At 43.7% G+C, this 13,375-nt stretch overlaps 1 protein-coding gene across 1 annotated transcript in view; it reads right to left on the reverse strand.

The window, feature by feature from the left end:
- The window catches only part of mcm9 (minichromosome maintenance 9 homologous recombination repair factor), a 31,882-nt gene that overhangs the window by 14,531 nt on the left and 3,976 nt on the right, over positions 1-13,375 (reverse strand). The window contains exons 3-11 of the mRNA XM_068342605.1: positions 12,316-12,481; positions 9,717-9,823; positions 7,498-7,701; positions 7,302-7,383; positions 5,560-5,760; positions 5,346-5,471; positions 3,739-3,858; positions 3,425-3,599; positions 2,030-2,232 (exon numbers count right to left, since the gene is read on the reverse strand). Of these exons, the coding sequence (XP_068198706.1) occupies positions 2,030-2,232; positions 3,425-3,599; positions 3,739-3,858; positions 5,346-5,471; positions 5,560-5,760; positions 7,302-7,383; positions 7,498-7,701; positions 9,717-9,823; positions 12,316-12,481 (1,384 nt within the window). The remainder of the gene's footprint in view (positions 1-2,029; positions 2,233-3,424; positions 3,600-3,738; positions 3,859-5,345; positions 5,472-5,559; positions 5,761-7,301; positions 7,384-7,497; positions 7,702-9,716; positions 9,824-12,315; positions 12,482-13,375) is intronic.

A 13,375-nucleotide genomic window follows, 5' to 3' on the forward strand; every position in this document is an offset into this window, starting at 1 on the left:
ATGTTGACTCTGGAATGGAGGCTCTGGAATGTTGACTCTGGAATGGTGGCTCTGGAATGGTAGCTCTGGTATGGTGGCTCTGGTAATGGTGGCTCTGGAATGGAGGCTCTGGTAATGGTGACTCTGGAATGGTGACTCTGAAAAGTGGCTCTGGAATTGTGTATTTGGTCTTTTTCATCCGTATCTTTCTACATTTTCTTCATGTCATCCTTCATTTCTTCAGAGGCGTCTAGCACCGGTTTTAGCTTTTCTTCCAACTTTTTATCAAAGTCACTCCCTAACTTATCAAAGTTGCTCTTTAACTCACTCTTTAATTCTTTCATAGAGACCATCTGGTCTTTAGTATCCTCCGATTTTCCTCTTCCTTTCGTCATTTTGCAGAGAACAAGTGAGTCAGTCTGGGTATGAGTTAGAGAGATAGAGACTACAGGAGACAGAAGAAAGACGTCTGCTCCCGTTGATAACCGGAAGTGTTCTCAACGGGAGTAGAGAGGGTTAGGGAGGGTTAGGGTTAAGGTTAGGATTAGGGGCTAGGGTGCACGTCACCATTTAGTCTTAGCCTTGATCCATTGGTTGATCAATCAATTCCAAACCATTTGCATAGTTCCACATTTGAAAGGCTAAAAAGGAACAAATGAGTTGTGGACAAAAGGACTGAACCCTCTGTGGTGTGACCAGAAAACCAGTTCATTATCACAAGTCTTCATTTGGTGCAGTAGTGAAGACGTTGCGTTAGGATGGACTTTGGTCTCAGCAGAGAAAATGATCCGTTCTGGCTTGTGTTGTGTGTAGTTGGTCAGCATGTTAACACAATGGTTACCAGTGTGTGTGTGTGTGTGTGTGTGTGTGTGTGTGTGTGTGTGTGTGTGTGTGTGTGTGTGTGTGTGTGTGTGTGTGTGTGTGTGTGTGTGTGTGTGTGTGTGTGTGTGTGTGTTGTGACGGGTCTGGGGTGTACCCCCCAGTGACCCCCAGCCAGCTGGGATGGGCTCCATTTGACCCCTGACTCAGAGTGGAGACGCAGCTGAAGACGTGACGTCTGCAGTCGTCTCATCTTTTTGTTTAATGGTCACTTTTGTCAGACTTTAGACAAACAACACAAACTGTACGAAAAAAACCACAATCTGACAATTAATCAGACACTCTTGTAAATGTTTAACATTGCTGTATAATTACTTAGATATATAATGTTTACAAACTTCATTTACTGGATTTTCTACCACTATCTTCTACTCATCAATTTTGAGTTTGCATCTGAAAACTTTAAATGTGAAGAACTACTGAAGCAGCAGACGACCAGTAATCCTCTAATTCCAAAAGAAACAGAACACAATGTCTACACAAGAACAAAACAGTGACTTTGTACTTATGCAGTATCTTATGTAGTAATGTCTTTAAAACACTTCATAACACCACACACATACATTCATAGCAGACACCACCTCACAAGCAGTGGTGACCATTCACACCATCACTCACAGCCAATAGGAGCAGTTTGGAGTTCAGTAAATGTCCAGACTACCTGACATGCTGCAGGGCTGGGGGTCGAACCAATGACCATCTGGTATGTAGACGACACTCTACTGAGCCACAGCTACCCCTAGCCACTGCTGGGGTTGCAATAATTTTTACTGCAATGAAAATACCTTGCTATTTAAGTCAAAAGTCGAAAAAAGTTTTTTTTTTACTCTAAAATTTGCAGTATTTTTTAAAATATATTTAATACCAATAGAAGTCATTAACCCATAACCAAAACATTCAAAATCATTCCTGTAATGCTGCAGTAGAGGGCAGCACTGAGTGTGAAGCTCAGGCTGACGATCAGGTAAATGTAGAGAAGCTACAGAGATCACGCTGTCCTACGTCTACAACTGTTTACCTTATACAGAAGAGAATTTAGATTATGAACACAAAAGCTGTGAACTAAACACAAACAGTAGAGCCCAGCTCCCCAAAGCTTCCCCTGCGCCCCCCTTCAAGCCCTTTTCAGGTTCAGGCAGAAACAAGATAAGTTGACACTATTGGTCACTACCTCTGTCCTCCAGAATGAAGGAGGAGACGACTTGGTCCCACGCTGGGTTCTTGGTGTCCATCAGAACCAGGACCAGGTCAAAGCGGCTCAGCAGAGGGCTGGCCAGAGCCACGTTGACGGACAGGGGTTCTCTGGGGTCGTACTGTCCTTTAGGGTTGGTGGCTGCCAGGATGGTGGTTCTGGTGTTCAGCTTACACACCATACTGTAGATCCACAGGAAACACACAGATCAGTGTGTGTTAGAGTCCATCTGAACACTCACTGGCAGTGGTGAGGGCATCAACACTTTACTGGGATCAAGTACTTTAAGAACTAGAGAGGTGGACAGTTTACTACCAGTGGACTGGTTCTGCTGGTGACATGAACTGGACTTCCTGGTGGTGATGGAAGGGAACACTGGACAGTCCTCCTGTGCACCATCATCAGGAACCAGAGCAGCCTGCTCCTTCACCAGGTCAGGACCAACACACTGGAACGCGTGTGTCCCTCAGGCCGTCAGGCTGCACAACACGTCACCAACGGGTCACAACGGGTCACCAACGCGTCACAACACGTCACCAACGGGTCACAACGGGTCACCAACACGTCACCAACGGGTCACCAATGCATCACCCATGGGTCACCAATGGGTCACCAACACGTCACCAACGGGTCACAACGGGTCACCAACACGTCACCAACGGGTCACCAATGCATCACCCATGGGTCACCAATGGGTCACCAACGTGTCACCAACGCGTCACCAACGGGTCACCAACGCGTCACCATTATTTTATAAAGCAGTGCTGATTAACTGTAGCTATAAACTAGACCAGCTGTGGTGACTTCCTCATTGAGCTCCTCATTCACACGTTCATCATGTGTTTCCATAGAGACGTCTGCTACAGTGTGAAAGGATGGAAAATGTTCTTGGCTGTTCTTTATTTGATTCAATCTTGTGATTCTTTTTCATATTAGAAATATCGAGCATTACAGAACCTTTTAGTGTCAAACAAAGCCTGCAGTGTGAGTCACGTCGTCTCATCCCTTGTGCAGTGGCAAACCTCTCCTCTTCTTTACGTGTTTATTCTACATGCAGTAAACCAGGTTCTATTTTTAAAATGATCTCCTATCATCACTGCTGTGTCTCATTACAGAGAACAAATGTAAAGAAAAAACAAACCTGCAATTTTTAATTAGTCTTTACGACTGCTCTTATACATATTTGTTGTTGCTTTTTAGTACAGGTAGTCCTCAACCTAAGAACACAATTGGTTCTGAATGTTATTTGTACACTAAATTATTCATAAGCTATTTATGACATTCTAATCACCATTTGAGGTCATTTAAATACCATCACTACTCAAGCTAGAGTTGGTCATGGTTCATGTCTGTGTTCACGCGTGATGATCCCACCCCGCCTTGGCCACGCTGATGGACTGCTGCTCCATGGCTTCATGGATGCTGATGCGGTCGTGCTCCTTGATGCTGTTGAATTCATCGATGCAGCACAAGCCCCCGTCTGACAGGACCAGAGCCCCCGCCTCCAGATGCCAGTCACCCCCGTCCTTCACTGCTGCTACGGTCAGCCCTTCAACAAAATATGTGTTCAGTCATTCACTGCATCCCAGCAGCTACTGAACATGAGGGTAAACTGTACCAATGTGTGAGAAAATCAGTGTGAGATGAACCAAGTCCATCAAGCCCAGCTGATGGTCAGCTGGTCTGACCTGCACTGGTGGATCCAATCCCAGCAGTGAGGACAGAGCGAGGCGTGATCTTAGCGGCGTACTTCAAGAACTGAGACTTCCCTGTTCCAGGGTCACCGACCAGCAGCAGGTGACACTCACCTGAAGAGAATCACATGACACAGAACGTCACAGGACGACCAATACACACCAAACACTGATCAGTTTCCATAACAGCTCCACTAATGGTGGCTTTCTGAGAACCAAGAGTCTGAGTATGTTAGAGAACCTGGACAAGTTACTTTCTAAGGAAAGACATACGGTTATCTAATAATAGCAGTGTGTCTAATAATGTGAGAAAACCTCAAATTTCCTCAAATAATTATTTTAATGCACACAAACACACTGGGGACACTTCTTGTTCTATTTCACAGCAAGAAAAGTGGAAAAAGTCATTGAATGATAATATTTTACAGAAAGTCAAGAAAAAATGTTTTAAAAAAATAGCAGTGTTGGCGTCTTCCTTTAAAACTCAAACGTACAGCATAACACTAAGAAGTGCTTGAAGACTTAACTTTGCTGTGAATCCTAAACTAATATTTAGTGTCATAACCAGTTTCTGATAACTCTTCTCATCTGTGGTTCATGGAGTCGACTGACTTCCTGCACCGGTCAGCAGGAACTCCAGCCCAGGACAACTGGAGAAATGGGGAAAACGTTTGGATGTGAAGGCCAGAAACCGTGATGCTGAAGCCGGTGATTAGGAGTGTGGGAGACACAGAAAGCAACATCAACTCAGCCACACAAAGCAAGTCTTTACAACGGCGATTAAATAATAAATTTGACCAGAAACAACCCTTGAAAGGAATAACAAAATGAACATTAACAAAACTGGGACTTTTCTCAAGAACTGATAAAGACGCACGACTATTGGACTAATGGACGGATCAAAACAACAATGTACCAGAATCAAATAATTGAAATTGATTTGTGACATGCAAAGTATGTATTGGTTGACAATGAGCTGTAATGAGAGATGTTGTTGATCTAGGGGGCGGGAACCTCACAAGCCAATGGCTTCTACCCGTCAACCCTTGATGTTGCTGTTGTTCCAACACTGATGAAAGTAAAATCAGTTGTGATAACATGTCTGGAAAGAAGAAAATAAACTGAAAAAATAAATAAATAGTTCTACATCCCACAATTCCTCTGTGTTTCTTGGTTTTGCCTCATGAACAACATTTTTAATGTCAGCCCACAGGTTTTCTGGGGGTCGAGGTTGGGGGTTGTGCTGGACACTCCATTAGTTGTTTACTGTTTGTCTGGATCCATGGCTTTGCCCACCCCTGGTGTGTTTGGGGTCATTTGTACCCTGTACTCCCACATCATCGTCCTGCTCTCTGAGGTCACCTGTTTAACACCTGTTCTCGTTATTCTCTCCACATGATCAATGACGTCACTAATTAAACTCAGCACTGTTCTTTTTTAACCCTTAACGACTCAGGTTCACAGAATCAGCAGTGTGCACGTCATTCTTGTTGGGTCTGTGGGATTTTGAGGGTCTTAAAAATGACCTGACATTTATTTCAAGGATAAAACTTGGTTCCATTTTCAGTGATTACAGATTTGCAAACAGAAAAATCAAATACCTCTGGTCTTGGTCCCAGAGGAATCTATTCTCTGCACCCCTCCGGCCAACACCAGAGCCACCGCCAGTTTGATCAGGTACATCCCAAACACCTGTGGGCACAGGCTCAGCAGGATCTGGTTCCTGCCTGGAGGGGGGAAGAGTGTTAGAATACAAGGAAAAACACATTGTGTGTGTGCGCGTGTGTGTCTGTGTGTATAATCTTACTAGCGTACCCGCTATGGGATCATGTCTGTAGTTGCTCCAGAACTCTTGGAACTCCTTGTGGACGTCCTTCATGACCAGAGCAGCGGCCGTCTGCTGGTTGTTCACCTCCATGCTGTTGGCCCTGAGGACCAGCTCCACCTCACACACACCACCGTCACAGAGGGGCTTCCAGCGCTGGAGGATCACCCCGTACACCGTCACATCGTCCCCTAGAGAACCCAGTCAGGTCCACCGTTACTGACAGTCACACAGAACCACATGTTGGTCATTTTCACCTGTTCAGACTATAGATCAGAGTTGATTTGTATGAGTGTCCGGTGTATATATGGGGTATAGGGAGCAGGGATGGGGGGTTGGGTAGGGTTCTGTTCTGTTGAGCTGTTTTCTTACATTTGTATTGTAAAATGTGAAAATGGAATAAAAAGACCTGGAAAAAAAGAAACGCAAAAGTCACGAGCGTCCATGACCTATACTCTGGGAACAACAACGAGATCCGGTCTCACTGATGTTGTATCCCTCCGCCAACATGTGGTAAAGAACGAGATGCAGTCTCACTGATGTGTCCCTCCACTAACTAGCGGTGGATTTTCTCGTACGTTGAACCAAACTATTGACAGAGGGACGGCTTGTATCTCTAAAAACTTGTATGTGGAGCAGCTCGTATCTCAGGGTACTCCTGTAGTTCTCAAAAAGTAAACTGGGAGGTAAACCCTCAGCTATCACACCCCCTCATCTGTTGAACATCCTCCCAGTTCAAGTTCACTTGGAGACCATCTCTCAGATTTTAGAGCAGGATTAGAACCGTCCTTTTCCATAGAGGTAATTTGTATGATGCTCTTCTTACTCACTGCCACACAGACAGACTTCACATTCTCATAGCTGCTGGCTCAGCAAAAAAATGTTGGGAAAACAATGAACACAAAAATGAATCCATCTATGTTGACTTCCTGGTTGGACTTCCCATGATGCAATGTGCTCCATCTCTCCCTCCTGTACTCTATACATTCATGTTACTAACATGACTCCCACAGGTCACAATGGATCCACTGACTGATGCTTGACAACCACTAACAGCATGACTGACTCTCTGCCAGCCGTTTCCACAGCAACAAGCCCCACCTGGCCAGTGGTTTAGAGCATTTTGACCAATCTTTCCAGACCAACAGAGTTTTGTTCTACGACTATGTAAATGCTGAAATGACCAAAGACAGAGTACAATCTCTTCTTTCATCTCTTTCTGTTCTTGAATAATTGTAGTAAAACAGGCTGGTTTCACCAAAAGCATCAAAAGTTCTTGACCAACAATGAAGGAAAAAAAGTGTCAAGCTGAACAGTGACTTTGATGCTAATATGTTTTGCTTTAGTGACACCTCAAACATTTGAACAGTGGTTTCCTTCTCTAATACAACACAAACATTGAGAAATAACAAATATATAACCAGGGCTAACCTCCATGTTTGACACAAACGTCTGGATTTTCTTTTCACAGTTGCAACAACAACAGTTCTAGAGTGTTCCACAGAAGCTCTCTGGGTCCAGGGGTCAAACCTCCAACCAATCACCTTCTCCATCTCCGATGCCTGTAATTACTACTCTTTCTCCCCAAACCATGACGGAACAGTCTCTGTACAAGTGTGAGCTGCCCAAATCTGTCAGACATAAATTCCCTGTGGCCCCCGTCCTGTCCTGTCTGCTGATCTCTGGATTGAACATGAAGCAATCTGATCTATCTACTATTTACAGCTCTTACCAGATTTACAACTGTCAACCAGGTCATCCTCCAGGACCACCACCACAGAGCGAGGAATACTGCCCACGGACAGCCTCTGCACCTGGGGCAGGAGGGCAACATTTACAACGACTGTCATACAATCTAGTGTTTGAAAATCAGCTGGAAATCATTAAATCCAGAGTACGGGGGAACTATTTCTCTGTTAAGTGCTTACTTGCTCTTGTAACTTGATCTCCTGGTAGTCTCTGCAGGCTGCTGGGTCGGATCCTCCAGACAAACAGCTGAACTTGATGGAGTTACATCCATCAGGTTTAGGACAAGCCAGTCGAGCAAAAGTACAGAACTGATCGAAGTCGGCCTGAACCGTGAACACGTGATGACACTTTGTGCACATGAACTCCCGTTCATATTCCAGAACCTGTGGAAGGTGTTGAAGTACTGTTTCAGCATGACGTAAAAGGAAACACTCAGATGTTCAGGCTGGTGGACAAAACAGCAAAGACCAATCATTAACTGATAAATAACTTAATGGTGCTGACGTGACACTATCGTGTCCTCCTACTGACAGACATCAGGACAACTCTTCATCATCTTCCAGACTGAATGAAATACTGTAGAACACATTCATAATGCGTCTGTACCTCCACCATCATCAATGGAGGTAAAGCAATAGACTACTTCATCTGGACGGAGACATTCAGAGCTGGAGCTTCACATCTTTCATTTGTTAACCAGCTCACAATGTCGGATCACCAGTAATGATAAAGTCAACCATTTGTTCTCTTTTCTAAAGTCTTTCAGAGCTTTAAAACGATCGTCACCCGATTTACAAACCAACTGCTTTTCACAAAAACTAATTACTTATATCACATGTGTCAAACTTGAGGCCCGGGGGCCAAATGTGGCCCTCCACATCACTTTGTGTGGTGAGAGCACAAAAGGTCTGTGGGTTTAATAACCTGACAAATGAAAAGGATTTATGTTAGAACAGAGAAACAAACATGTTTTTTCTGTCTAACTGTAATGTTTGGAACTAGAATCAGTCAGAAATTCAGTTATTTAACATTAAGGAGTAGTTACATTTAGTTACATTACACTGAGTTACATTTAGTTACATTTATTAGTTACATTAAGGAGTAGTTACATTTAGTTACATTACACTGAGTTACATTTAGTTACATTTATTAGTTACATTAAGGAGTAGTTACATTTAGTAACTAATAGTAGTTACATTTAGTAACTAAATGTAACTCAACTAACTAAAATGTAACACTAAATAACTAAATGTAACACTAAATGTAACTCAGTGACTCACTAAATGTAACTAAATGTAACACTAAATGTAACTCAGTGTAATGTACCTAAATGTAACTAAATGTAACTCAGTGTATATTACACTGAGTTACATTTAGTTACATTTATTAGTTACATTAAGGAGTAGTTACATTTAGTTACATTACACTGAGTTACATTTAGTTACATTTATTAGTTACATTAAGGAGTAGTTACATTTAGTTACATTACACTGAGTTACATTTAGTTACATTTATTAGTTACATTAAGGAGTAGTTACATTTAGTTACATTACACTGAGTTACATTTAGTTACATTTATTAGTTACATTAAGGAGTAGTTACATTTAGTTACATTACACTGAGTTACATTTAGTTACATTTATTAGTTACATTAAGGAGTAGTTACATTTAGTTACATTACACTGAGTTACATTTAGTTACAGTTGCGTGAGGCAGGGTATACTCCAGGCACGACGCCCGTGTACCCCGTGTCTACATGGGTTCTCTGGTTCTCCAGCTTCCTCCCCCCTCCAGACACGTTTCAGGTTGATTGGCCGGTCCAAATCGCCCGTAGGAGCGTGTGTGCCAGCTGGGATAGGCTCCAGGCCCCCCGTGACCCGCGACAGCCAATGAAGCGGTTGTGAAAATGGATGAATGAATGAATTTTAGTCGTGTCATTCATTTGGAAGAATGGATGAATGAATGACTGGACTAAAAGAACTTTCCAGAAGATCTTAAGGACAAAACAAACGCTGTGCAGAAATTCATTCTAATCTAAACCAATCTGAGGAACATAACCACACGTAATCTGACAGACATGCAGGAGAAACACCATAGAAGAAGAATATGCACACATACACACACACACACACACACACACACACACACGCGGGTGTTGAACCGGCCACCCTCCAGTTGCCCCATTGCGAGACAAAATGACAGTGAAACTAAATGTAATCGTCCAGAGGGCGATGGAAACGTTTGCAGTGCTCACAATATGGCCGTATGTAAGAATAAGTTTATGTTCAAATGATATAAATATGTCAGAGATACACGTATGAAGAACGAGTGTGGTCTGACACGCAGTCTTCATGTCATCTGAGCATATATTTAAAAACAGCATGAGCCCTGCGGTTACCTTGGTAACACTGGTGCGTATGACCGTACCAGTAACAGACAAGAAGCGTCCCACATCTCTGGACCTGGGGATGGTGTCTCGGGTCAGCTCGGGACACACGGGCAGACCTGAGCGCACACACACATACACACACACACACACACACAGTCAACAACAACTGAAATCCATTCATTGGTTTGTACATTGGAGTTTGTACATGAAGTCATCTTCTGTAAGAACGCAGAGATCCATCAAGACATCTAAAGCCGTCAATGATGTCTTCACTGGGGGGGTGGGGGACAGTGTGTTCAGAATGTATAGAATGTTCTTTTCTGAATTCATGAAAAGTTCAATAAAAACTGATCAATTATTATTATTCTTATCTCAGATGAAGTTACAAAAAAAAAAGAAACCCATTCATTACTCTACTTTAATTATTACATCTGGCCCATTGAGGACACCACAGCACTGCTGTTGGTTCAGAGATGATCCGCTTATTAAAACAGGATAGTGACGTGTCAGTATACACATTATGTACATTATGTACACCAATCACATAAAGCTCATGTATGGAGAAATCATCCGTCTGCCACCGGCACCAGTCACAGACCAGACAGCTTTATATGGCTGCAGCTGAAATGTTGCCACAAGGGGGCGCTAAGGTGAAAATAGAGTTGGATGGAATTCTGCACTGCCGTATTTTCCGCACTATAAGGCGCACCTAAAAGCCTAAAATGTTCTCATAAACCCGTAGTGCGCCTTATAATCTGGTGCGTCTTATATATGGATTCATATTCATATTAATATTAAAAACATGATCGCTGAAAAAAAGCCGGCAGTCTGGCTGCCAGTGATGCTGCACTCCGCCACCAGGGGGCCCCCTCACAAGGCACTCGGGCCCACGCCCCCTAACAACGGTAGTCAAGGGGCGTCACCGAAGTCCCGGCTCTGAGCTGCTGTCAGACGGTAGAGCAGACTGTAGGAGCACCGGTGGTTACGTAGGAAAACTCGAGGAACTTTTAACAATTCTATGAATAAAGTCTGACTGACTGATCTCAGTATTTCTAACTATTTGGCGTCAGAAATAACCCACTTTAAACTGAACTGGTCTAAAAACCCCATTGTGCTGGAATCTGGAATCTAGTGACGGTCCATTCTATTAGTCTCTGGAAACACATGGAGAAACTGGACTAAAGGTGAATAAAGACCCTCAGAGATGAACTTACAGCCTTTTCTGAAATTCCAAGAGCAGTCACTGCTAGACAAAGGTGTCAGGTGTGCTGCACTGATTTACAAATGTAGTTGATAGCTCTGGGGGGGCGCATTCAGGCTTGTGTATTCTGTCTGCAGCGACCTGTGAGATTCACGGCGGTGAGACACCGACGTTAAAGTCAGTTCTAGGAGTAAAACAGCGTCACTTTTGACAGTAAATTATCAGCCTGACATTAAAAACTAGTTAAAAATTGTTTAGGACACACAGCAGCAAATACCTGCACCTCACCTCCGACTAGACTACCGATCGATCGAAACAATATTTAATTAATAAATGAAGACGAACGTCGGAGCTTAAATATCTGCTTTGAACTTCAGATCAGGAAATAATCCGCTCTGTTGGCACTGACTGCACTCGTAATGAATTTAACCAGTTTTTATGTCAGGTTGTTTAATATGTGTGTTGACTTCTTTCTAAGGCCCCGCCCACACAATGACAGATTTTTTTAAAAACACAACTTTTTAAAAACGAATCGAAGACAATTCGAGTCCACACGACAGCGTTTTCAAAAAAATCTCCGTCCACACGTAAACACACTAGTGCGTTTTGAAGATGGCTATAAGCATGCCAAACCATGTGGTGGCAGTATTGAGTCAAATTTTATCCAATAGGAATCCTCTGTGTTTTGTTGTCACAACACACGGAACCATAAATATGACGTCACAGCGGTTTTCGTCGCAGGCAAGACGTCAGCGTTTTTAAAAAGTCGTGGATACGCCGTCCACACGACAACACAGACTCAGCGTTTTTAAAAAATCCACCTCGGCCAAAGTTGCGTTTTCGTTCCGGATATCTGCGTTGTCGTGTGGACGGAAGGCGTCAACGCAACAGAAGAGTTGCTTTTTTAAAAAATCCGTCATCGTGTGGACGGGGCCTCAGATGGCAAAGTGATTAAATGATCAGGTTTCCTTGATGAGGCTCAGAATGGCTCATTGACAGAACAACAGGGATCATTCAAAGGTAGTCAGGAAGTCATGAATGCAGTCATGACTGTCTGAGCAGCGCGGCTCCATCTAGTGGACGCATAACGCAACTACAGCCGCTGCAGTTTATCAAATACATTTTATTTATTTTTTATTGTGTGCGCCTTATAATCTGGTGCGCCTTATATATGAAATAAATTATAAAACAGACAAATTATTGAGGGTGCGCCTTGTAGTCCAGTGCGCCTTATAGTACGGAAAATACTGAATCATGCCTGTGGCCTGCTACACCAGCATGGGGGGTGTTTTATGATCTGAGGTAGCTTCAGCTGGTCATGTCTAGGTTGAACAACTCCATGGGAAGGTCTGCGACGATACCAACACATCAGGATTGTAAATGAACATGATTCTCACTGACTCTCACCTGTAATACGTGCATGAGGAGTGAACTTCAACCTGGTCTCCTTCATCCTGTCTCCTCCAGAGGACGAAGAAGAAGCTTTCTGTGAGAACTCCACGGCTTTTCTGTGTAACACTTTATCAAAAACTGACAGGACATCACTGGGATAGGCCATGAAAAAGTCCCCCACCTGCAGCAGAAGAAGAATCAGATCAGGGTGTCCATGTCTGTTTTGGCCTGTACCATACATTCACACACACACACTGTACAGACACACACACACACTGTACAGACACACACACACACACACACACACACACACATACACACACACACACTGTACAGACACACACACACACACACACACTGTACAGACACACACACACACACACACACACACACACACACACACACACTGTCCAGACACACACACACACACACACACACACACACACACACACACACACACACACACTGTCCAGACACACACACACAGACACACAGACACACACACACACACACACACACACACACACACACACACACACACACACACACACACTCACTGTAGACACACACACACACACACACACACTGTACAGACACACACACACACACTGTAGACACACACACACACACACAAACACACACACACACTGTACAGACACACACACACACTGTACAGACACACACACACACACACACACACACACACTGTCCAGACACACACACACACACACACACACACACACACACACACACACACACACACACACACACACACACTGTCCAGACACACACACACACACACACACACACACACACACACACACACACACACACACACACACACTGTCCAGACACACACACACAGACACACACACACACACACACACACACACACACACACACACACACTCACTGTAGACACACACACACACACACACACACACACACTGTCCAGACACACACACACACACACACACACACACACACACACACACACACACACACACACTGTCCAGACACACACACACAGACACACAGACACACACACACACACACACACACACACACACACTCA

Source organism: Antennarius striatus, chromosome 19, assembly GCF_040054535.1.
Source record: "Antennarius striatus isolate MH-2024 chromosome 19, ASM4005453v1, whole genome shotgun sequence".
NCBI lineage: Eukaryota > Metazoa > Chordata > Actinopteri > Lophiiformes > Antennariidae > Antennarius > Antennarius striatus.